Source organism: Stegodyphus dumicola, chromosome 2 (genome assembly GCF_044657685.1).
Source record: "Stegodyphus dumicola isolate Sdum_Otavi_A_Nest chromosome 2, ASM4465768v1".
In the NCBI taxonomy this organism is placed as follows: Eukaryota; Metazoa; Arthropoda; class Arachnida; order Araneae; family Eresidae; genus Stegodyphus; species Stegodyphus dumicola.
In genome coordinates, this window is record NC_140769.1 from 15,848,322 (window position 1) to 15,874,230 (window position 25,909).

The 25,909-nt window shown below is 33.7% G+C and overlaps 1 protein-coding gene across 5 annotated transcripts in view; it reads right to left on the reverse strand.

Annotated features, from left to right (window-relative positions):
- Window positions 1-10,142: 10,142 nt before the first annotated feature.
- The window catches only part of LOC118200301 (beta-1,4-glucuronyltransferase 1-like), a 215,507-nt gene continuing 199,740 nt past the window's right edge, over window positions 10,143-25,909 (reverse strand). For all 5 annotated transcript variants that reach the window (XM_085810464.1, XM_085810463.1, XM_035372254.2 and 2 more), the window contains exons 6-8: window positions 17,394-17,594; window positions 12,910-13,090; window positions 10,143-11,273 (exon numbers count right to left, since the gene is read on the reverse strand). In XM_085810464.1, the coding sequence (XP_085666590.1) occupies window positions 11,079-11,273; window positions 12,910-13,090; window positions 17,394-17,594 (577 nt within the window). In that variant the 3' untranslated portion in view covers window positions 10,143-11,078. The remainder of the gene's footprint in view (window positions 11,274-12,909; window positions 13,091-17,393; window positions 17,595-25,909) is intronic.

The window sequence follows — 25,909 nt, forward strand, 5'->3', positions numbered from 1 at the left end:
ACAGTTCGAGTTCATTTATAAATCCTATTAACAATTACTGAGTAATCTTTATCAAAATTAATGTTAATTATTGAATAATTATGTTATTATTACGAATTAATAAATAATTATCTAATTAATTATTAATGTTAAGAATTACTGAGTAATTTTTTTAAATCTTGAATTTTGAATATGTTTTTAATGAGCCAAAATAATTAAAAGACATCAATCGGAAGTTACAGTCAAAAGTTTGTTTACAGTCTTATATTACAAAAGGCGAAGAGAAACCAGTCAATGCATGCGCTTACAGAGTGTTTAGGTGTTGTCATAGTTTTTTCTATATCTCGCTATATTATTTATATTTGGGATGCAAATTGATAAAGGGCATCCGGATTTGCTCCGAATTTCTTCACCTGCAAAAATTGCTACTGCTTGGAGTCGTAAAAAATGTTCCATGTTTGTTCCCAAAGTTTACAAGAGCTATTAAAATACAAAAATAGTAACTCATTGTCTGAAAACATTGAAAAATATCAAAATGTTTAATTTAATTGTTCTTTGTTTTGAAGTTGACGATGGCAAAGATTTGTAAAGCAATTTAAAACGGAACACTAAATTTTAAAATCTTTATTTTAAAAACATGTGATTTTTTAGATATATATATATATATATTTAAAATTGTGATATTGAAGCTGAAGATAGCAACGATTTGTAAAGTAATTTAAAATGGAGTATTGAGTTTCCAGACTTTTCTTTTTAAAAACAAGTAAAAATTTTTTAATATATTTAAAGTTCTGAATTTTATGATTCCAATAATGTAGTCGATAGGATGTCATCAAGTCTTATTATTATCTAATTTTAAGAGTTGCGTTCTGCCAATTGTTTCGATTAGGAGAAATTATGAGCTTTTAAGGCATGAGTTACCTTTTTTAATTATTGTTTACTTTACTTGTTATTTATTGCTACTTTGAGGGTTTGCAGTGACATTATCGTCTTAGTAATATGAAACTGGATTAAAGTTAACTTAAAGTTGGCTTTATTATCTATTTTTTAATTCTTCTTCCCATGCATTTCATACATTAGAGAATTTTACGCGATAGCGTTTTCGTTTCTTTAGAGAATCGAGGGCTTACAAGTAAATAATAATACATAATATTTTGCTGAAACAAATAAAATCTTTCAGATTTTATATTACGCTCAAAGGGGCCTTTTTTTTTTTTCCTCCCGTTTACACACATATATATACGTTTTGATAACATTTGGACTTAACGCCCTTTTGGGGTACAAAAACAGCATATCATCTTTAGAATTTCCGACAGATAGTCTCGCGCGCTGGAGATAATTTTTTTTTATTATTATTTTGCACAATGTGTTGCAACTGCTTGCTTTGAAATCGTAGAGTTTCTTAATAAAATTCGTTAAAGTTTTAAAAATATGAAATAGATAATAAAACAAATTCGAAATTCAAGATTCGGGCCTCCAGGTGTCTATGTTTGGGTGGAGGACTAGGTTATTCAAAATTTGATGGCTCTAGATATCTTTTTTCCCCACGATTTGAGAAACATACATATATTCATAAAGATTCTTCATTATTTAATTTCTTTAAATATAGCGCCTTTTTGAGACAAATAGCTCTTCTGGGCTAAAAATTAGTTCTGCTTAAGTAGTAAATAATGTAAAAGAGCTATTATGCCAAGCTTGAAAAATACATTTTTTGAATATTTGCTGATCAGAAACATTAACGATAAATAATTATTTAAAGAGAAAACAATCTGTTTCTTGTAAATTTCATGTAAGATTACGTACATTTCTCGCATTTTGAATTTCGTTTTCTGTAGTATTCAAAATAAATTGCTGATGTAGTCTGCAATAAACAATGTCTAGACAATATTGAAAGACTGCGCATGTCAAATTCCTTTAACTGTCAAATTTCTATAATTGGGAAGTCTCCTGCCAGACCTGTGTTTTCGCCGCACGTCAAACTCTCGTCAACTTCGACTATTTTTCCAGGGCCTCCTAATCTTATTGCAGTAAGACTAGTTAAGACTAGTAAAAAAAAGTAATAGTTGTATTTTGACAGATGTTGAGCTGTTTATTGCGCCATTTAAGCGCAGTTAGTTTCTCATATGAAATGCAGCTCTCTTAGAAATGTTATTCTGGAACCGCTAAACCAGTTGTCGGATAAAATGCCCCCCCCTCCTTTTTTTTTTTTTTTTTTTTTTTTTTTTTATTTACCTTCCTCATTCTTTGGTAAATTAAAAGTTGTCACAGTTCTTTACGACGTATAAATTGAAAAAGACTATTAGGATATCACTCGGTTTTTCAAATTCGTGAAAGTACCGTTTTTCACATAATATGGCGGTTTATAGCAAAGGCCTTGAAAAATCAAATAGTACTGAAATTTTATTATAAATACCGGTTATTTTCTTATATGAGATATGAGATTTTGCTCCAAAAATTCAGTTAAAATTTCAATGATTTTCTACTTATAAGCAAAACTAAAGATTGTCCTATTAATCACCAAACATTCAAAGATATATAGATCGCTAAAAGTTCAAATAATTAACCGATTAACTAACATAGCTAGAATTATCAAACGAGCTGAAGATGGAGCCCACCAGCAGCCGATCGGTGAAGTCGCTGAACACTGGTAATTCGGTCCGAGGTTCGAATCCCGGCGAACGGGCTTCCTGCATGGACGTTTTTGTGGTTTTCCCCATGTATAACGTATATACGAGCCAGTTTCACTTAGAAAGTCCTCCACGAAGCATCCCTCCTCTTAGGCAGATAGCCTTTGAGTGCTTCGCCGTAGTTAAATAAACCAAACGAAGCTGAAGATGAATATTCCTTCGAAGCTGAAGAGCATTATATAAACTGCACTTTTCTGCCAATAATTTTCTTCCTCAATTCTTCTAGTTTTCAGGCATGCGTATCATTTAGCGCTTTGGTAACAACAAGGCTAATTTTTCTTCGATTCTGAGTTCTGTGACCCAAGGAGGTTAGAATAAATGGAGTAAGCCTCCTCTGTATGTGCAATGAAAATGAAGTCATGATACGTCACGGTATGACGTCACGACTTATCATGGCAGCTGCCATAGACGGACTTCTGGTTGGTTTTGTTTGCATTCTAATCTGTATTCCCTGTATATTTAGTTATACATCATTGAACGTTTATATGTTCTAATTTTAATACTTATAATTGATTTTCTACTTAGTATATCGAAACATCGCAAGGATATTCATTTCAAATTATGCGGACGTCGATATTTGCTCTCAAAGTCAGTGTAATTTAACAATATGTTTCGAAGTCTTATCCATGCGCTGTATGGCGGCCATGATGATAAGTCGTGAAGGTCCATGGTTGACATTTTCTTGGCTTGAATTTTGTAACGTCACCATTTATTCTAACCTCTTTGGTGCAACCGTTCTAAAGTGCTCATAAGATATTTTCCTCTCAACTGCACTGCCATTTTTACGAGTAAAAAATTATTCTTCATTTCTGCTGCATGAATAAAAAATGCACAGTCAGGAAAAAAAAAAAAAAAAAGAACTGCATACTCTATTAGTTTGAAACTAAATATCATAATTTTTTTCTGAGCAATGCTGATGGCTTAACTGAAGATAATATTACTTATAAAGCGGATGACAACAATGTTACTGATGAGAAAGAAAGTTATGGCTTTTAATAAGACGTGCCTTCAACAAAGATTTTGGAGAATTGCTATAAAATTCGGAGTCGATTATCAATATTAAGAAATTTGATTAATGTATGTTAAGGTTAAATAACATAATTTTTTCCCACAAATTTAATTTACAGTATCATTTAAATAGTAGAATTATTTGTAAATTAAACTACTCCTAATCATGAATGGCAAAAAGTCTGCTAAAACTTTTCGTTTTATACATGGAAATATACGGCATAAATTTTGTCTTCTAAACTAATATTAAGCAAAATAATTGTTTACAAAGAAAATAAACATACTGTAAAAAATTATGATACTTTTGTTCATTTTAGCATTTCGTATTAAAATATTGTTACTTTTTTAATTTATTTAGTTTGCTATTTTTAATAGAATTGTTATTAAAATTGTTTCATATTCCCGTGCAATGCAGCACGAGAATTATTTTAAGAGAAAGCTACGCCGGAAAAATTAAATACAGAAGCAGGCGCATGTAACATTTTCATAATAGATATCCCGTAATTGTACCCTTTTAATATCCAGAAAAATCGAGAAAATACGAGAAGTTTCTCGTGCATGTTTAAAAAGCTTATAAAAGCTGGAGGAAAACATCTCAATTCAGTTGTTTATTTATTGCTGTTAACGATTGCAGCGAATTCGCATTGAAATCGGATTAGCTTTCTCTGTTTTGAATTAAGTTCTGTTGAACGTTTTAGTAGGTTAAACTATAACTACTGTGAGATATTGCAATATTGTACGAATATCTAAGGAAATTTAAGCCTTTTGTTTTATTTGTTGTGATAATAATAAATTTCATTCACTTTTTATCGGACTTGCATTCAATTTATTGTGAACAATTTATTGCACGCACCAAATTTTTGTGTCAGAAGTGGGATATTGAATGCCAATCACGACAGCGATGGAAGAACAGTTAAGGCAATCCATGGCAGCCTTTCCTGCATTTAAAGAAGAGATGAAAGATTCTGTTAAAGAAGAGATGAGACTAGCCAAGAACCGGTTAAAGGAGAGTTGGAAGGGGTTCAAGTAAAGATGGAAGCTGGTTAAGTATCTGTTAAAGAGAAGATGAATTCGCTTCAAGAAAAGATTGAAGCAGGTCAGGAGGAATTGAAAAGAGAAGTTACCTGTGTAATAGAAAACAAATTCGAGGCTTTGGAAGGCAAAATTGAAGCTGTTGAAAATAAAATTGAACCTATTGAAGAAAGAGTTTCTTCTGTAAAAGAACAAATAGAAAAGGTTTCTGCTGTGAAACAACAAACCGATGACAGGGTTACTGTGGTCGCCAAAGAAGTTGATAGAAAGAAATTCGTAGCGACGGCAGGGAAGAGTAAGACCATTTGCGAGCAACGACGCAGGAAACAAACTAATGACCATATCGAGGAACGGAGGTTGCCAGATAATGAAAAACACCGTTTTAGAGCGCTCAAGATTTCTGACAGTGTGGACTATCCATCATTGGGCATATCGTTGGAGTTCCTTGCAATATGATCATTGAACCAGGAGCTAATGTTATCATCATTCGGAAAGATTTAGCTGAACAGGTTAAAGATAAACTCATTTGGACGCCATCCTGTGTTGCCCTCCAGACTGCGTCTGGTGATAAAATCGACATTGATGGGAAGTTAAACGCAACATCACGTTTGGAAGTAAGTGCCGCCTACCATCACGCTGCATACGTGACAGATTCTACAGATCCTTGCATACTTGGATTGGACGTTTTAAGGAAATATAATTTTTGCTAAGACTTCAGAAACAGCAAACTCCTTTCATCATCAGATGACATAAATATCCATCATCAGAAGGGATACTCACCTGGAAACGTCGATGACATTGCAGAACGACGGCTGTTCAGAAACCTTGTCACCCTGTTCAGAAAGCTGCCGAAATAGGAAATACTAGGGTCGAAGAGAAATGCGAGACTACCGGCTATCTTTCCATCCCACATGTTCATCGGTCGTGACTTTCGTCTGCCTTGTGATCTCTTGTTTTGTCGCCTTCCGGATGTGCCTTCATCGCCTGAGGAATACATCCAAGATCCTGAGGGCCCGGTTTGAAGAGATAACAATTTCGCACGAGAGTGAGTCAACTTGGTGACAGAGAAGATAAAGACCTGATACGACACGAAAGCTACTGAACATCGATTCAACGAAGGAGACAAGGTGTGGTCGTGGAACACAATTCAACGGAAAGGACTCAGTCCTAAATTACAGTCACCTTGGGATGGTCCTTACACAGTCCTAAACAGATTGAACTACGTTGTGATTCGGATCCGTAAGTCATCGAACTCTAAACCTAAAATCGTTCAATTACGACAGGTTAGCTCATTACTATAGTTATAGTACGTAGTGTATGTAATTGTAAGTAGTTTTGTGAATGGTATACGACCATGGTCCTTTTTATTTCTAAATTTGTAAAATTTATGAACTTATTTGATTTGTAACTTACTGCAATTATGGTTTATGTTGTTTGCAATGTAACATTTATTATTGCAGATTTGGCTTAGTTGTAAGTTTGGTCTTCAATCCAGGGATTGTACTGCCCGGGACGTGCAGTCCTTGGGAAGTGGGAATCATTACGGTTTTTGTATTGAATTATTACGATTTTTGTATTTTGTATTTAATACAATTGTTATTAAAAATGTTTTATATTCCCGTGCAATGAAGCACGAGACTTATTTGAAGAGAAAGTTACACCGGAAAAATTAAATACAAGAGCACGCCCATCCAATACTTTAATAATAGATATCTCATAATTGTACTCTTTTAATATCCAGATAAATCGAGAAAATACGAGCAGTTTCTCGTGCATATTTAGAAAACTTATAAACGCTAGAGTAAAATATCTCAATTCAGTTGTTTATTTATTGCTGTTAATGATTGTAGCGAATCCGCGGTGAAATCAGATTAGCTTTCTTTGTTTTGAATTAAGTTCTGTTGAACGTTTAGTAGTTTAAAATATAACTACTGTGAGATATTGCAATATTGTACGAATATCTGAGGAAATTTAAGCATTTTATTTTATTTTTTGTGATAATAATAAATTTTATTCACTTTTCATCGAACTTATATTCAATTTATTACGAACCCGTACGCACGCAACAATGCTATTAAATGTTTTATTCTAATAATGTAAAAATCTTTAAAAAAATGGCTTCCGAGTTTAAATAATAAATTGAATAATAAGTAATCATAAAAACCAGGTTTCGATGAGACATTATGGCCATTATATCCATTACACATTTGTAAACTATGTAGTAATAATGTGTAAGATATTTTGCTTCAGACAAGAAGCATACATGAAATAAAGAGAGTTTACACATTTTTAGATCAATTTACAAGCCTTTAAATTAATGTTTAAAAAAGTACTTTTCAATGTTCGATCTTTTCCTGGAGTATAAATCTGCATCCTGACTACGTTAAGCCTCATGCCTAGACAAAAGCTAATAAACGTTATTTTATTTAGCTGTCTTGGGACGGCGAGCTGACAGGGTGCGTCGTCTTGTTAGGATGAGTAATTCATGCTGTTAAGCCTTACTTCAGAAACAAATTCGTATAAATTAAATCAGTGCTCTAATTGTCCCAATTGTTGGTACATAACGAGAGGAACATTTTGGTAGTAGTCAGAATTGATTTGAAAGCTTTATCATTATATTTTCCTGGCCATCTTAAAAATGTTTCGCTAAGCAAATTCGTTGCTGTTTGAAATAGTAGACCTTGTTTTATTATTTTATTTGTTGTTGCTACAGATGTATTTAAAGTCTTTGCAACTGATTTCTACGTCGGCAGATTTCCTCTTGTTACCAACGATTTTTAACTTCAGAAATATTAGAAACAATACGTACATTTTTCGGATATTCTTTGGTGTCTTCTTTCCACATAGAAAGAATTACTGACGGTTTTTCCCTTTTAACAATGCTGCTTATTTTGCATTTCGAAATTTTAATACCATGTATTTTACATGTTTGAGCTATGGAATACAAATATTTCTCAGAAAGCGCAAAAACATATTCTTCAATCTCCCCAGCTTATTTACAAGCGATATTTTGAAAGAAGAATAAATTTGAAAGTAACAGACGATATTTCTCACTTCAAACAATAAGTTGTTGCCAGAAATTTTTATTCCAGAATCTGCCTCTTTTAAAAAATTCTTTATCGAAATTGTTCTAAAAATGTGTAAACACCCTCTGTATAATAATAAATTTTGCAAAACGCAGATCTCTAAGATGTTGTGTTTTTTAGGTTGATCATTATAAGAATCTGTATTAATAAATAATGAAGGATTTATATTGATGTATGTATGTTCTTCGTACGACATCAAGACGCCGGCATGTAGAGCCACCATATTGTTTAGAATACACATAATCCTTCGCCTGAACATGTGCGACTCGAAGCTGGAATTTTGAAGTTTTTTTTTTTTTTTTTAAATTTATGTTTTATGCTAACTTGAAGAAATTTTTTAATTGACAAACTCAATGATTTTAAAACATTGTGTTGCCACCCAACAAAGCTTAAGATATTTTTCTTTCATATTTAATCAACAAAATCCTGCCTGGGAGTACTGAAGCCTCACTAATCCTAAGCGACTGCGTACTCCACAAAATATTGGTCTTAGACAAACATGCATCGCACCTTGGTACATTCGTAACAATAAAATACAGGAAGAACTAAACGTTGTGAAGCATAGAGGTATGTACTATAAGTTAGCCAAGAAATTTCTTGGAATATTTTCCTTTACTAATAATTAATGCATCCAGCAACTATGATCAATATATGATATGATGTAAATCCTTAATGGAAGTGAGTCCTAAGGGCAGCAACTATCAGTTGCCTTGCTTGCTTTTATTGTTTATGTCTACTATTAAAATATAAACCCTATGAAATCTCCAATGGTTTGGACTCAAGGATTTATCACAATACATATTCTTTGAACTGACATGATTCAGAAAAACAAATTATTCAACAGGAGTAGTGTTTTTAGCGCAAGCGCCCTGGTGACTGCACCATTCCAATCCAATGTAATCAATAAATCCGAAGATTTAAAAGAAATGTATTCCCGCTGCGGGAAATAAAATATTTTTTCCTTCCGTGCTAAGTGTTGCCATTTCGTAAAGCGTAATGTCGCATTTCATCAAGTATCCCCTAGCTTTTTAGCGGTAGGTTCTGAAGATTTCAAAAATATTCGCCTAAATTTTCTCTTACTCTGTTTTACATAGTTTTTTTTTTCCCTCTAAGAGCTAGTTTATTGGTAAATTTTATTCCCTTGATTATTTTTAACCCAGAAGCTCTATTAGCCTCAAAGCTGCATTTTGCATCGAAACACCTTAAATGTCCGAACTGCTTTTCAAATTGTTGCCACCAAATATTATCACTCTGTATTATATTTAAAGAAATTAAATAATGGTTAATCTACATGAATGTAAGTATATTTCTCGCATTGTGAAAAAACAACGGTACCTAGAGTCATCAAATTTTGTATAAAATGGTGCTCCACCCGAACATGGGCACCTGAAAGCCCAAATATGGAATTTGTTTTATTGTGCATTTCATATTTTGTAAACCTTTAACTAATTTTGATTAAAAAATTCAACAATTTCAAAGTGAGCAGTGGGAACACTGTACGGAATAAAACATTTTTATCTCCAGCGCGCGTGACTGTTTATCAGAAATTCTAAAGGTATGCTGTTTTGAAATATATCTAGCACAATATTGTGTTACTTCAAATGCTATCGAAACGTTTTTATGTCTGTAAAAAGAGGGGGGAAAAAGTCTGTTTAGGCGTAATATAAAATCTAAGAGCTTCCAGATTTTTTTTTCATTTTAATTGAATTGAATTTCAATTTAATTGAATTTTACTTACATTTCATCCAATTTATTTTACACTGCGTTTATATGAAATTATTTTGTGCAGATTCTTCGTTAAGCTACACGGACGTGCAGATGTTCACAAACTTTCCAATCATGTGATTTCATTTCACTTCTGGTATTTACGTTCCAGCTTATGTACAGCCTTTGTATAAAATGCACTAAAATGAAAAGGAGGTTATCTTTAAATTTTTACAGCTTGACGGCAAAAAATAAAATAGTAGATTCTGTTCCGTAGATACTGATTTCGGGTGTGAATCAAAAGGACTGAAGAAGGAATCTGCATTCAGGACACCCCCCCTCCAAAAAAAGGGGTGACTGACCCGCTTCTGCTACGTTATCGGTTGCTATGGAGACACAGGAAGGTGCAAAATCTAATAAAATCTAAATTTTCACTCATGTTTTATATTTATTCATAAGCATAAAAATTAAAAATAATTTTAAAAAATAATCACTCCGACCACGTCCAGTTCTTGAATTAAATGTATGTGTTTTTAATTTGTATCACTAATTGAACTCATGTTAGCTTTCCCTTACCAAATAGCAAAGTAAACTAGTACAGGCTGATGAAATTTGAAAGCTGACAATACAATTAAACAACACTTACTACAAGCAATAAATAATACTTTAATTACAGCAAGACATGTTCTTAGATGGTATATAAAAACAAACTGAAGGGCTAAACAAAATATTTAGCTGTTGAAACAGCTAAAACTTTGTATGCAGTACAATAAATTTACGCAGTGCCTAAATTGTTCGAAACAGATACTGCAATAACAGAATAAAATGAGGAACACTTTTTGCACTGGATGCCAGGAAAAGCATATTTATCATCGCATATGCCCTTACTGCAACGTAACAAGTGACGAAACAACAAAATATAAATTTAACGTAGCAACAGCGCAAGACATTGCAGTGTATCACTTAATGCAAATTTAAATTCGGTTTTCTCAGTCTGCATAGTTTATCCAAAAAACGCTTACCTCTTCTTAGCTCATATACGCTTTGCCTTTGATGTAATACTTTGCAAAGCAATTAGTATTGCCTTAATCGAAAAGTCCAGTACCACTTTAGCATTCAGAAGGCAAATTCTAAACGAAGCCACCAGAACATGACGAAGTACCAAAACTTCAAAAAATAACACCATATAGCAAGAGAACATAAATCATTCGTTAAATCAAATATAAGCTTCTCAGTTTCCAGCCAATATATATTTTCAGTCGGCTGCAGTTCAGTCTTCCATCCAGAGTACCAACCAGCTTAACAATATGGAACTTCAAATCCATTCCAACAACAAAACGCGAAACAAAACTCACGTCCCTATTTCCATTTCGATATAAATCGACGTCTTCTTATAAGTTTTCTTATAAATATTCATAAATACAGATGCACATGCCAGTTGTACGATAGCAATCCTTTTTGTCCAGCCCACTATCCTTGGTTCACAAATGTTGCACCAGGCGTTGGGACAAGTACAACACTTTTCAAGTCAGGAGATCACAGAGGAATGACTAGAAAACGAGTCTTTTAGCTACCGATTTCGTCAGCAGCCTTTCCTTGGTCCATACTTCTTCTTCATTTGGGCCAGGAGCTTGTTATGCACTGCATTGTTTTTGTACATAAAAGGAGCACGCCGTCGCTGGTCCACACTGCTGAGGGTTTTGATACCTGGAGCATGGACAAGGAATGCATTATCCAAGATGTAAAAGTCATAATCCAGGAGGCACAATTCATACATCTGTAAAAGAAAAAGAAAAAACAATATATTCAAGCTTATTAAAAGAAAAATCTTTTCTATTACTGTGATCAAAAAGGATTAGGGACGTTTCAATTAGAATAACGCCCGTGCCAAAAATGCTGAAGAATTTTTGCCTTGTCGATTTCCTCGGAGGGTAAACGTAATATCTGAACGAAGAACTTGCATCAAGTTTTCCATGCGCAATCGAACTTTTGCTACAAAAATATTTGAAATGCTGTAACAAAATAAATGCCATGTGTTGAGGGCAACATGTCCATCGACCAGAGATTTTAGCGTTCTTTGCTTATCCTACCAATATATTATCGAACAAACTTCTATACCGTTTGATCCCACCAGCGACCGAATAGTAAAGTTGCTAAACACTGATAGTTCGGTTCGAGGTTCGAATTCCGCAAATGGGCTGGTTGCATGGGCATTTTCGTGGTTTTCCCCATGCGTAATAAATTCTTCATGCGTAATATCTTCTTCCCGGAATAAGTGCATTTTCTTACAACAAACAATACATCGAAGCCAAATTTATGCTGTCAAAATTTTCCAGAAAATGTTTCAAAAGTATAAAATTAAGAAGTAGTGAAAGTAAATCAAATCCCATAGAAAAACTCTCATTGTTACCATTTTTACTTCCATATACGAAGTAAAGGAAGTATTGTAATCACGAAAATTTCCGGGTACCATATTTCAATGAAAATATCCATTTTGACAGCTAGCGAATGGAATTTAACGATGTTTTTCCGTGACATCTGTACGTAAAGACAGAATAGTACGAGCCAGTTTTCCTTAGAAATTTCTCCAATAAGGCATCCCTGCCTTTAGGTAGATAGCCCTGAGTGCTTTGCCGTAATGAAATAAACCAAACTAACCTATACCATTTGAATCCTGTCAAGAAATTTTAGAAGATCATTTATGTTTGCGTCCCGTCGCTTCTTAAGTTGTTCCAAAAATTACAACGAATTCAGATGGTTCAGGTTAGGCTTCTTCAAAATGAATCCTTCCTAAAAATGCATTATTACCAGTGGCGAAACGTGGATCAACGCTCTGAATACAGAAAAAATCTCAACAACGTAGTCAAATGGCATTCAAAAGGTGAAGAATGCATTCTCGAGATGAAGCCAAATCAAAGTGTTCATATCAAAATCAAAGTAATTAAGTGTATGTTTTGGTTGTCGTAGTGCTGTGCATAAAAAATTCCTAACAACCGGGCAAACTATTGATAAAAGATATTATTTGAGGGTTGGGTGGTGCTTTGGTGCAGCAAATTGTGTCGACGAAATATATGTCAACGGTATTACAGCTAATGCTATCAAAAATCTGATCTTCAAACTGAAGAACAATGCATAATAATATCGTCATTTTCGAAGATTTCCAATCCATACTAATACTGCTGTATCAGTGTTGCTGTTAGCCCTTCCAGGAGATATTCTTTTCTCGATGTTTCTCTTTACAAACACTCATTTCATTCGTTTCTCACAATGGACGGAAACTATATTGCATTAAAAACATGTCTCTCCGGTCTCAATACTTCGCAACCATTTTGGACAACGACCAATTCTCTTTGCCTAAATCCTAGGCATATACACTGGAAATACCGATAGATAGAAAGGAAAAATAAAGTTACCTGCGACATCTTGTCTCGCTTGCCCTCCCAAGTAAGGCGCTCGTCGTAGAGCGGCTCGTCGTTGGTGCCGATGTATATGGGTTCCCAGGCAGTGCGGGGCATCTGACGCTTCGTCACTTCGAACACTCCCAGGCTATCATCTCCGTCACTTTCGGGAAGACTCTTCAACCACTGGTCGCGCCTGGAGCAGGAAAGATGAAACATAAACAAAATTTTGTCTCACCAGATATAGAAAAAGATGAAACACAATAAGTGTTTGGCGTCATTCATGGAAGTAAAATGATGAAATATAATTAAAGACTAGTCTCGTAATGTAAACCTCAATAATATTCAAATAAATGATAGAGATTTTCATTTCATAATTTTATGTAGTTGCCCTCCTCGGAAGAAGTTCTTAGAGTAGAGTCGATTTTATTCAATGTTTTGCCATGACGAGTCACTTTTCTTGGTATATATGACATAATTATTTACTATCGTATAGTTTTGTAATTTTTTTACATTAAACGAATCCTTTATATCTTAGCAAGGAGTACTTCTGAACTAAAAACCATTTTCAATCCTGTTAGTTAAACATTACATTTACCTTTCGTCAGAGGTTCAGGTAGGAAGAAAACGATTAACATTTCCATGAATTCTATTTCCTTACTCAAAAGAAACAGAATATACTCCTAGATAAGAACTTCCTTTGATACCATTTCCTTACTTAAGAAACCCAGAATCGAATCTTTTGAGTTAAGATTGTTATTCTCCGAGAATTTCGCGACCAATGACTACATCCGGGAAGCTGATTAAGTCTCAGCATGTTATTGACGTTAAACGGTTTTAGCAGAATAATATTTTTATACTTCTAAAATAACATTTTGGAAAGAATTTAATCATTTATATTATCTTTTTGATTCTCCTGTTTTTAACATTCAGCGATATCGACTAATAATCAAGTTTTTAATAGGAATCATTGTACATAAATAGTAGTTAGAAAGAAGAGAACAATTACTGCGATGGAGTTATCGTTATTGCTTTATTTTTATTCAACACATTCTCTGTTTATTAGCTATCCATCCTAATATCTTCTTCCCGGAATAAGTGCATTTTCTTACAACAAACAATACATCGAAGCCAAATTTATGCTGTCAAAATTTTCCAGAAAATGTTTCAAAAGTATAAAATTAAGAAGTAGTGAAAGTAAATCAAATCCCATAGAAAAACTCTCATTGTTACCATTTTTACTTCCATATACGAAGTAAAGGAAGTATTGTAATCACGAAAATTTCCGGGTACCATATTTCAATGAAAATATCCATTTTGACAGCTAGCGAATGGAATTTAACGATGTTTTTCCGTGACATCTGTACGTAAAGACAGAATAAAGGACTCTTTTTCCATCAAACGAATTATAAAACTGATTTAAAACGGATTCAAAACAGAATTTTTCGTGGCGTCTGAACGTACATATATATGTCATAAAACTCATAAAAGAGTAGCCTCCGAACGTTGAAATTTCGTATATAGGACTGCTATAATATGTACTCCCTTTTTAGTTGCAATCGGACACACCAAAATAATATGTATATATATATATACAGAGAGTAGTACACCAAAAGTGTATATACATATATACATATAATACACTCTATTACTCGGCACATTGAGCTCAGTTTCTTTATTTTTATATGCTGGTAAATTGTGCATTTTCTGCTTTAAAAATGATTGAATTATGCTGTTCTTATCTTCCGGTTAAGGTTTTTATGCTTTCAGTCAATCTGCATGCAATAGTTGTAGAATTATCAACAATTTAAAAGTTTTTAAGTGCTTCTAAGCCTAAATGTTTTACCATAGTAGCTACATTTGTTTACATTTAAAACTTAGCAGATTAGTGAATTAAGTCTTTCTGAACCTTAAGTATCTTTTTGCAGAGTGGGACTAAAAGTAAATTTTCAGTTTTGTGCACCGAAAAATCTGTCTTGTTGCCTGCTGGCCGAATTGCTTGTTTTTGCGAAGAAAAACTGTAATTTGAATTATAAAAATTGTTATTTTAATTGTTTTAACTGTATTTGATGTTTTATGTTTTTCTGTATCTTTCAGTTTTTATTGAAAATATTTTGAGTTTTTATGTATTTTTGCCTTCCCGCGAAAGTGAGAACCGAATTCATTGAATGAGAAATATATCTCTAATGAAATTCGAGGAAATAAGTTTAAATGAAATGTAGGAAAAAATGCGTATAATTTAATATTCCGTACAAGGAAGTCATCTGATGACACATCAACTTTCTTTTAAATGACATCAGTTGCATTTGCGATAAAAAAAAAAACTGTGTTGTTGTTCTTACTGATCCTAACTGGTTAGCCATTAGGCTAGACCAGATCCATGAGCTCAAGAGCCGTCAATATTTAAGAAAACTGTACTGCGAGTAATGGATGGTTACGACATTCTAAAATACTTACTACAAAGAATTATATTATTATAGGAATTAACTGATGTTTCTAATTTCATCTCAACAAATCGACTTGAAAGAAAAGAGAAAAAAGAAGTGTCTAACTCCGTCGATATGTTTGCCCTGTTACGTCCTTGAATTCGATGACACGATCAAAGGACGATTAACCTATTCTTTCAATCAATAAAAGAGACATTAGTTTCTCGTTAAAGTAGCTTTATGGCTAGATAACGAAACTTTATGACTGCTGAGATGGGAGTTGGTTCGATTTGTGAATATTTAAAGAAAGAAAAAAATCTGAAATTCTTTTTCAATCGTTGCCATCGAAGATGCGAGACATTTGCATAATTAGATGGAAAGCATCTGGCAATCAGAAGATGCATCGTAATGGCTTACTTAACGAGAAATAATCCCATTCTAATAGGGATTTTTAGCTACAGCATAATATTAAACAAATTTAAAGCAAAGAATTTAAGAAAGTCTTCATTCAATGCGCATAAATGCGTACAATAATACTGTTATGATCTTAGTCCATGGGTTTTATTGGTCGAATAAAGTCTTCATTGTTGAAGAAATTAATATATGTAGCAGGAATCCGCGTAACGTTAAAAAATAGCATATGACTTCGAGGATTGGCCAAAAGGTTAGAAAAATCTTCCTGAACATCCTTGTGGTGTGTACTTAGTTCGCTGACTCTAGCCAGTTACATCTCTCTCCTGCAACAGTAGAAACAATTACGTTTATTTACATTTATTTACACATCATGCATAACGACCTGCCTCAGTTATAGCAAACCATTACCTCAATCAATATGAAATTTCCTTCATGTGCAGTCAAGTTTCAGTTGCTGGCAATTTTCTTTCAAATGACCCTAACGATAGAAATCACACAAAGTGTGAAATCCGGCGCGTTATTCGATTTCTCATAGCGCAAAATATTCGGCTTATCGAGATCTATAGACAAATCAAACAAAGTTTGTAATGATAGTGCAATGAATGAAGCTTCTGTAAGAAAAGGGCTCATTAAGACAATGAAGGAAGGATAAACGAGCGTGGCCAATACCTCCTACACAGCGCTTACTTTCCAAAATTAGAAGTGTCGGAGCACTATAGAAGGCCATCAGGAAACAGGAACAAAAATAAATAAATAAAATAACCAATAAATTATTATAGCTGTCAAACAAAATGTTCCAGAAGAAAAATAATTTCCCCGAAAACGAGGACAGATCTACAAGCTGAGAATTATCATAAAGTCTACTTTTACACATAGTGGAGTGTGGGGATTACAAAAATATGTCAAAATAACTAATAAGATAGTAGTAGTACTGTGATTTCTGTTAGCCGCGGGGATGAAAACCAATGTTATAAATATCTGATACATGGGAAAAGCATGGCTAAGCGGCATATCAAGATGACGATTTGCGATCTACGGGCGTGCCTTCTCTACGGACTTAGCTCCTCGTCATTGAGAATATTTTGTTGCCGGCCACGAAAGATTTTCCTGAAAGAGTAAATGGCGTTTCTAAATCATCGGTTGCAGAGTCAAGTTGGCGAAAACTGCCGGAAGGTCGCAGTTTCATTCCGAGTTGAACTTATTAAGAAAGATTTAAGACCGGAACCAAAGTTTTAGCAAAGACGACTAGTGCTTAAACCGAAATCTAACCCATGCAATCAAGAGATGAGAACGAAGAACCAGCACGTTTGTGTAGTAATTTCGCTGCGATCCCGATTTTGGACGTGGACTCTGAGCTCCTAAAAGACATAGACGTTTCCTTTCTACTTTTATTCCTCAATATTTTCCAACAAATAGCTTTAATTCATATGCGCTTACTAGACGTGTGATTTTTTTCCCTTTATCCTCTCTCTTATGATTTACATGCATATAGGACCGCGTAATTTTCATGTCTCAATTTTCAGAGGGTAAAATAAGAGATAAAAAAGAGAATAACATGAAAAAATACCGTGATACCCAATGGAATGAAAATCTGCCAAATCAATAAGAAAAATATACACAAATCTAAATAGAAAAAAAAAATTAAAAAATCCAACCTACCTGGGAAAATTCTGGCATGCGTCGCATACCCACTTGTGGAAGAAAATGGCATGTCCTTCACGCACTCTTTTTACTAGTTCTTCCTTCGTCTTCGGGGCTGGAAACTCTTTCTTCACCTCGAAGATGGGCAGTGTGAAGACTCGCCTCGTTTTCGGTTTGCCTTCTTCCTTCTTTGCCAGACGAGCAACCAGATTCAGGAACCTTCAAAGAAAAAAATTTAAGTTAGGAAAAACTTCAAAACTATAATTTCTCGTCTTGTACGATACTCGTCGATTGGTTCTGAAGCGATATTGGGAGACGTTACTTGTCCTAAGCGTAGTAAGGGATCTTTGAGAAGCAAGAAGGCAATAAGAACCCGTTTGAAGAATTGGGTTGCCTAAATGTTTTTAACAGATACTAAGACATTCGCTTTATTATACAAAACTTCAGACAAGCATCTTTATTAAAATGATACCGATTCGAGTCCGTGAGCATATTTCGTAAGTGCACATTAGTATAGCCACCGAGGAAATGGTTTCTAGAATGGACCAATAGGCATCCAGTAATATTCCTGGTATTTAACATGAGCTTTGCCGAGCTTTAAGGAAGATGGTTGAAAATGTTTTGCAACGCAATTTCCTGTACAAAATAATTAATGCACTGTGGATTTCTTGTGAAAATTTTCAGTGCGAAGTTAGATTAAATACGTATATGCAAATAGTAGAAGTCTTACCACTTTTTATAGCAGTCTATATAAAAAGTATGTTGTATAATAATAGACAATGTACAGTTTTATTCAACGTGAATTTTCCTCATTTGCATTCCTACACATTAGTGTGTTAAATTTCCCATTAATAAGGTTCACTCTTAAACCTTAAATGTATTGCCTTAAATGTTTGAAATACTGTTCAAACAGAATGGATATATCTTATTCACAAGGAATATTTTTAATTTATTCATATGTAACTTTTAATGTTAACAATAGATATAATCAGATCATTCACAATATATACTTTGAATTTGACTCTTGCATTTTCAAAATTAAAGGAATGCAAGCATTGAGATAAGAAAATACACGATTCGTTGTAACATTTCCAATTATTCTCAGCTTAATAAAAAAAATTGTACACTTAAGTTCTTTTAATCCCCGTGTAAGCGAATAATATTCGAGGCTAATTGTACCTTGAGTCACTTTCTCGATATAAAGAGCGATAATATGCCCGGACACTAATCCGTATATAAAAAATGCGTGATAAATTTCGGGAAAGTGAAATGTCGATGATTAAATAAACTTATAAAACGAGATTTTCTACTAAAATGAAAGCAGCATTTATACGCTATACATTTATAATTGGGAAACAAATGCAAAAGAAAACGTAAACAACAACAAACATATACAAAGTTTCAAAGATTCAGTGTCACAAGAGCAATAGAAGCTTATTGGTCCATTATTGAAACCCCTCCCTCAGTGGCGATACTGATGTGCACTTGTAAATTATGCATGCGAGTAGAATGTACAATCTAAAACAGCTGAAGGGCCAGGAATGTCCCCCTTTTAATAAATGAAAAATTTTTATTAACAAAATAAAAAAAAATATTTTAATTATATTTTTAATTTCGCTCACTAAATATTTATCAAAACATGGTTATATAGCAATAATAATATAACAACTAAAAAAATCAAATTTATTTTCATTTTCTATCTGAAATCTGAAGTTCGGTAACTGCAAGACACTTTTGTTGGTTACACTTCGTAATTCAAATGTATTGACAGCTCAGAATTAAATTTTCAGAGTGACATTTGTTTAAAATAATTCTAATAAGATTACTGGATTTTTAAATAACTTCTTTTTTCAAACTACAAATAAACAAATTACTAAAACTTCAAACGTTTTTAGAGAAAATGGGGCAAGTGGGACAAACTTTGAGAATAAGTAATGACAATCTAGTCTTTTTCTCTTATTTATTAAATTTTTTTCAACGACTCAATAAAAGTACATATGTTTGTACGTAAATAGTTACAGACATCTTTATTTCTTACTGTAGCTTGCCATTTGATGTCGTTTCGATTCGGATAAAGTTTGTAACCCTTGGAGAAAAATTACTAGAAATGATCTTCAGCAAAAATTGTAGAAGCTTACCGGTCAAGCAATTTCTTTTCTTATTAATTTTCAGTATTTAATTATTATTATTAATTTTCAATATAATTAATTCTGTGGGGAAAAACTGTTCATATATAATGCGCACCCAAACGAAACGATTATTCTTAGTCCAAAAATTCGCATTTAATTTTTGAAAAATATGAATAAAACTAATAAAATACATATTTTTCAAATATTTGAATAAGATTTATATCAAACAGTAAATTAATTAGCTCCCTTTATACATTTTATGACAAATTATTCATGTTCGCTTTTTAATAAAAATGAAAATAATGTAAACTCGGACTTTAAATAATTAAAATCTAAAAAAACCTTCGGAACACCGTATTTGCAATAAATACATAACTGAAATGTATTCGCGCGCCATGTAAAATTGCTTCGGCGCTATATGCGGCCCGCTAGTTTTAGAATACTGTTTCAAGTTACTTGCTTAAAAAAGAGCCGAAACAAATACTTTTTCGCATAACACACTCGATGCGAACATTTTTAGAGTCCGTTACCGTCCTTTATTTATAGGCAATGCAGGTAAAAAGGCCCACCTCACCAATTATTGCATATTTTAGTCTTAGGATCAGAACTGCCATCCACACAACACAGCGTTTCACTGGAGAGAAGCTATTGTGAGCTGTTATCATCGCTAAACGTGTTTCGCCTATCATTCATAATGCATTCGTTCATTAATGCTCGAGAACAAAGAGCACAACGAAAGCATTTTTCTAACCAAACCGACGAGTGAGGCGTAACTTCACGCAACTGGAACTATATTATATTATCGTATAAATCAATTGTTTTGTATTAGAACTTATTGAAAGGTTAAATTATTCTCATTATAAATATAATTTGTTATAATCTAATTCCAAGATACTATTAAATGAATTTACGTTTCATGTTCATTTAATTTTCTTTAAAAATCAAAACTTAAAATACAATCGATGCACGAATAATCGGGAGATTACCGGCAACATGCCAAAGATTAATTTAAAAAACCGCGATTAATTTGAGGGGAGTTAAAAAACACAGGACAGAAGAATTACTTATATTATAATTAAGGTCCGTATTTCGATAACATATGCAGTTTTTGAATATTTTCCTTTTTTAAAACATTTTTAAAACATTTCAGGGCATTTTGGGACATAGTCTAGTAATCACGCATAAAAATAGAGTTACCTTTGAAATATAAGTCTGAACTCCAATGAACTCATTTTTACAAGGCAGGCATGCCTAATCCACAGAACTGATTGTAAAATTTGTTAGTTCCATTTATCAAAACACCAATGTGACTTCTGAGAATTTTTCTATACCAGCATTTATTTATTCTTTAAAAAATCTTGCGCATGATCAATTCCAAAGAATTGCATGTAGAGCGGCCACTCTGCATGTAATAACCGGTATAGTGGTTACCGGTTATTGCTCTGCACGCTTATAACCGGTATAGTGGTTACTTCCGTGCCAAGGGCGCGGCTTTGAATCCCGGAGAAGGCATGGATGTTTGTAAACGTATAGTGTCCGTGCGGCATGGGGGCACTATAAATATACGGCAAGCCGAAAGTGCTCTCGAGAGGTTGGTGATAGTGGAAGAGGGGTGAGAGACCCTCGGAACCGTCCCTTCGGGGTGCTCTCTATCAAAATTGGGGGCGGAACTAAGCTAAATCGCACTATCACCTGTAACGACAGGCATATATTGCGCTCCTTGCCACGAGGAGTTTCGTGGGCTTGGGCTGACAAGTGAGCATTAGTCAAGAACAACAACACATGTAGAGATGAAAAATATATTCCACAGATACATTTTTGGAATCAAATAATCACAGCTGTGAGCAATACGTTTTCTTTTCTCGATTTTTTTATAAAGCCCAAAAGAGACGCCAGTCCAGAATGGGATATTAGTCTCGAAACGGCATTTTGTGTTGAATCACTATAAACGACGAATCACTTTTCAAATTGTTGGCACCAAATATTATCGCCCTTTATTAAATAAAAAAAAACATTAAATAATGAAGAATCTGCATAACTGTATGCATGTTTTTCATATTGTGAAAAAACAAAGGTACCTAGAGCCATCCAATTCTGAATAACGTAGTCCTCCACCTGAACATGGGCATCTGGAAGCTCGAATTTTGAAATTTCAATTTGTTTTATTATCTATTTCATATTTTGCAAAACTTCAAGGAATTTTTGATTAACAAACTGAACGATTTCAAAGCGAGCAGTGGCAACACTGTACCGAAAAAAAAAAAAAAAAAAAAAAAAATTGTTATCTTCAGCGCGCGAGACTGCCGTTTTTAAACATTTTGTAATTTCGCTGCCTAATCGAATTTTATGTGACGTAAGCGCCAAGAACGTGATATTTAATAAATAAAGTAAACACAACAAAACGCTAATGCCAAAAAAATAAAGTTTTGTAAAGCCTGCTTAATAAGAAAACTGAACATTTATATGATAAACTGAGAAAAGACCGGGCTGGAATCAGAAAAATGCATTCCATGTAACGTATGCTGCTATTAAAATTTTTGTAATTTTGCTGTTGAATTAAATTGTATACGGCTTAAGTGAGAAGAAAATTATGCCTAATAAAGAGATTTAAAAAAATGGGTTAATAGAAGTAAGTGTACAACAGACTGCTAGACTGCACGCTCAACAATAGCGTAAAAAACCAGAACCGTTTCAAACGACCATTAAGATTACCTTTCAGACATTATCCCTCCCCAGTCCTGCTTCTATTTTAATGGCACACACACGCACATTCTCCACAGACAAAAATGAAGAAAACCTACATACTTCCGATTCAATTTCAGGATCATTATTTCAAATAGTAAATCCTTACAAAAACAAAATATGGAAATTGTCGATGCAATAAATTATATCGACAAATTAGACGACTTTAAAAAAAAGGGGCCAAAGCTTCAAATGTTGCATTTGGTAAATTCAACACTGCTTTGACTAAAAACGGTGACTTGCAAACTATGTGGAAAATATCCGTCACCTTGACAGCAGAAGCAAACTCTTTTGAACAGTTAGCGATAAATGATGCAGTTTATTTATTTATTTATTTTTTTCAAGTATGCTGCAATAACTGCGGTAGGTGTCGACCGAAGATTCTCATGATACAAAAACTTACATACTGACATCAGAAGATCCGTTTCACTTTCGGAAACATCATGAAGCACTTAATTCAGTTCTATTGTAATATGTTCTGTTACGTACTGCGGATTCATGGATCTAGTATAATCGATGTTAACACTTGATGAAGAATCAAAACACAATTTATTCGTCAATATATCACACAGGACAGTTCCAAAGACACGTTTACAATCGTCGTAAATCTACGATAAACTCGATCAAACAATCAGCAACACAGCTTTCAGGCTATAACCGGTGAAAACAGCTTCATGGCAAAGCACTAAATTAGAGCTCCCGACTCGGTCGATCGCTCTCAAGCTAATCACTGAACTCAAGCCGCTACTACTAAACCCAAGATACTCCGCGCACAGGCAGGGTATATATAGCTTTTACCTATCTTCAAGAACATTCCTCAGGAAATCCACCAAGGATACATTCTACAATGTTCTCGCTCCGTCTATGGCATATAGCAAATTTTGTCGCCAAATGGGCGATTTTGCGCTAAATCTGGGAATCCTGCTTTCCCCTGCTACTTTCTGGAAACCTTAGCCCCGGTTTGCGGGGAAGCTATCTTACCGCGGTGGGGCATTTCGCAACAGTACATTTGTGTCAGGTTGAAAATTCGGAAGAAAAAATTTAAATTCAAGTGACAGATATGTGTGATTGTTTGGGTTTTAATCCACTTCTCAGAGTTAGTCCAAATTTGTCACATTTTATATTATTTTTGCTTTAGTTCTTTAGGAAGGGTCTCTTTTTTAATTTTTTTTTTTTTTTTTTTTTTTTTTTTTTTTTTTTTTTTTTTTTTTTAAGTGCACTTCTCGACTATTTTTAAAGGCCTCTTCAGTGTATTTTTATGTTATTGAAATTCGGGTCTTCATTACAATTTATAATAAAATACTATCTCTAATTTACCTGCATTTTCAAACAATTTATTCGGGAGAATAATTTCATTTGGTTGTGTAAATTAAATCAATATTAAGAATAAAGAAGAACGGAAGACTAAACGTGAAACCAAAGTTATAAATAGCATTAAAGAATGCTGCTTATAAAAGCACTGTTATTGAATTCAAACTGTACACTTTATTTGTTTGATTTCTTTTCACGATTGAGTAATTTGCTTTTAATAGATGATTAAAGGATATTCATATATTCTGGATAGCGTATAATAAAATCCGCATTGTTATAAATGAAAACAATTTCCAAGCACGACCGCACATTTCCCCCCTTTTTGCATTTTCCTTTGACAGTTTTCGACAGGCAGCTGATTGTTTGTGACTGTTTCTTAGAAAACGGACCCGTTAATACGTTTCAGGTAAATGGGAACTTGACGTTTTGAGATTTGTACTGAAAGTTTTATTATGCATTTACAAAGGTGTTTCGCATAAAAGCAGTTCGTTCTAAGATGATGGTAGTTAACGCAGTTTCCCATAGATTGTTACGTGTAAGTGAATAATCTTCAGCCAGCTCCAAAACTGCAAAATATGGTTAAACTAATTCGGATAATGTTAAAAACATGGTTGATATTGTAAATGCTCTGAAGTTACTGATTAATTGTTTACACGCACTTCTGCACCTACACTTTCAAAGCTTTTTATTTCAATTTAGCTTTAGTCTTCAACAGGAGGCAAAGAATTAAAGCTGTTTTGCCTTGAGCATCTATCTCAGTTTTCCCCGTAAGTCCAACTTTCAAGAAGTTCTCTAAACAGGCTAATTGTTTAGTTAATTCTTGTTCTTTTGTGTGGTCCAGAAATAGCGCATCGCGCTGTCATTGCACAGACCAGCCACTCTGTTCATCTCAAGTGACTGGAATGTCATAGCTTGGATGTGGACTAAAGCTCTTCCTACTTCGTTAGAATGACGTTTATCCTTACATGGAACACTTTTTGCTCAGCAAAAGAAAATTCTTTCGTTTATTTCTTCTCAGCAAAAGAAAACTCCCTTTCGGCTTCCTCAAGTTTCAAGAAGTTGTTTAAAGATGTTAGATGATCAATTAATTCCTTCTTCAGAATTAAATTATTGTATTGCATCGTCGTTGGACAGGCAAGCCATTCTGTTCATCTCAGCTTGATTAGGATGGCACTGCTTGGTTGTGGTCTGAACCTCTTGCTTCAGAATGTTCTTGATAGTTGCAGTAAGTACGCATACTTGTATTGCACCGTCGGATCATCCTCAATTACTCATCCTCAATGAATCTCCTCGAGTCTTGCCGCTACCAGTTATGTTCAAAGTATATTTATAAAGTTTATCGGTACCAATGTAAAACGTTTTTTGAAAACAAGGCGCGACTGCGCCGATTTCAATTATGTTGGATTAATGATAAATGTATCCCAACCATGAATAAAAAGGAAATAACTGAATTCGCCGAAGTCTACAAGTTTTTTCACCTTTACGCTTCTACGACGCCGCAACTCTCCCACATGCATATGTGAAAACTTTTTGTAAAAAAATCGTATCGGTGAAAATAAGGTCAAAAATTAATTTTAAGATCTGACGCAAACAAAGCCGGAGAGGAAAGTAGAAAGAGTTAGCCTACAAAAAAAGGAAAACAATGCCAAATTACAAGAAAATCCCAAGTAGTTCTTGCTTAGATAAGAAAAACATACATTTATTTAAAATCCAATACCAGCAGAATGCATAGCATTCATAGTCTGTTGTTATATTGAGCAGATTGAACGCGAGGAACTAACGTAAACATGAATTTAATTGCAAAACTACCAACTGCCTTTTAGTTGGCTTTCTAAAAATTCTAATCATCAAACAATTCGATCGCAAAATAAATGCGTAAATAAAACGAAAATGCTTTTGCATTCAGGGCCGCTTAGATACTGAGTATGTTTATGTAAACAGATTCGAAATGGGACTTCGTTTTCGTGCTATTGTTATAACATAGCTTTCGTTTATTCTACGTGACCCATAAAACACCAACAAACCGTCACGAAAAAATGTTCTGTGCCATTAAGTTCGGCAAAAGCAAAGGGTAAACTTTACACATTGAACAAATGGAGCTAAATCAACAACATTAATTACCAATATTCTTCGATATACATATGCATTTGTATATAAATATCGATTCTTCGATATTCATGTACATTGATTTAACAATCTTTCTTTTAACCTACTAAAATAATAATCAATATTATTTAATAAATAAATATACGTCAATATTACTTAATTCAAATTAAACAAGACCGAACAACGTAAAAACTATGAAGGGAAAATATAAGGTAAAAATAAAGTGATCGAACATCCCGGACAGTG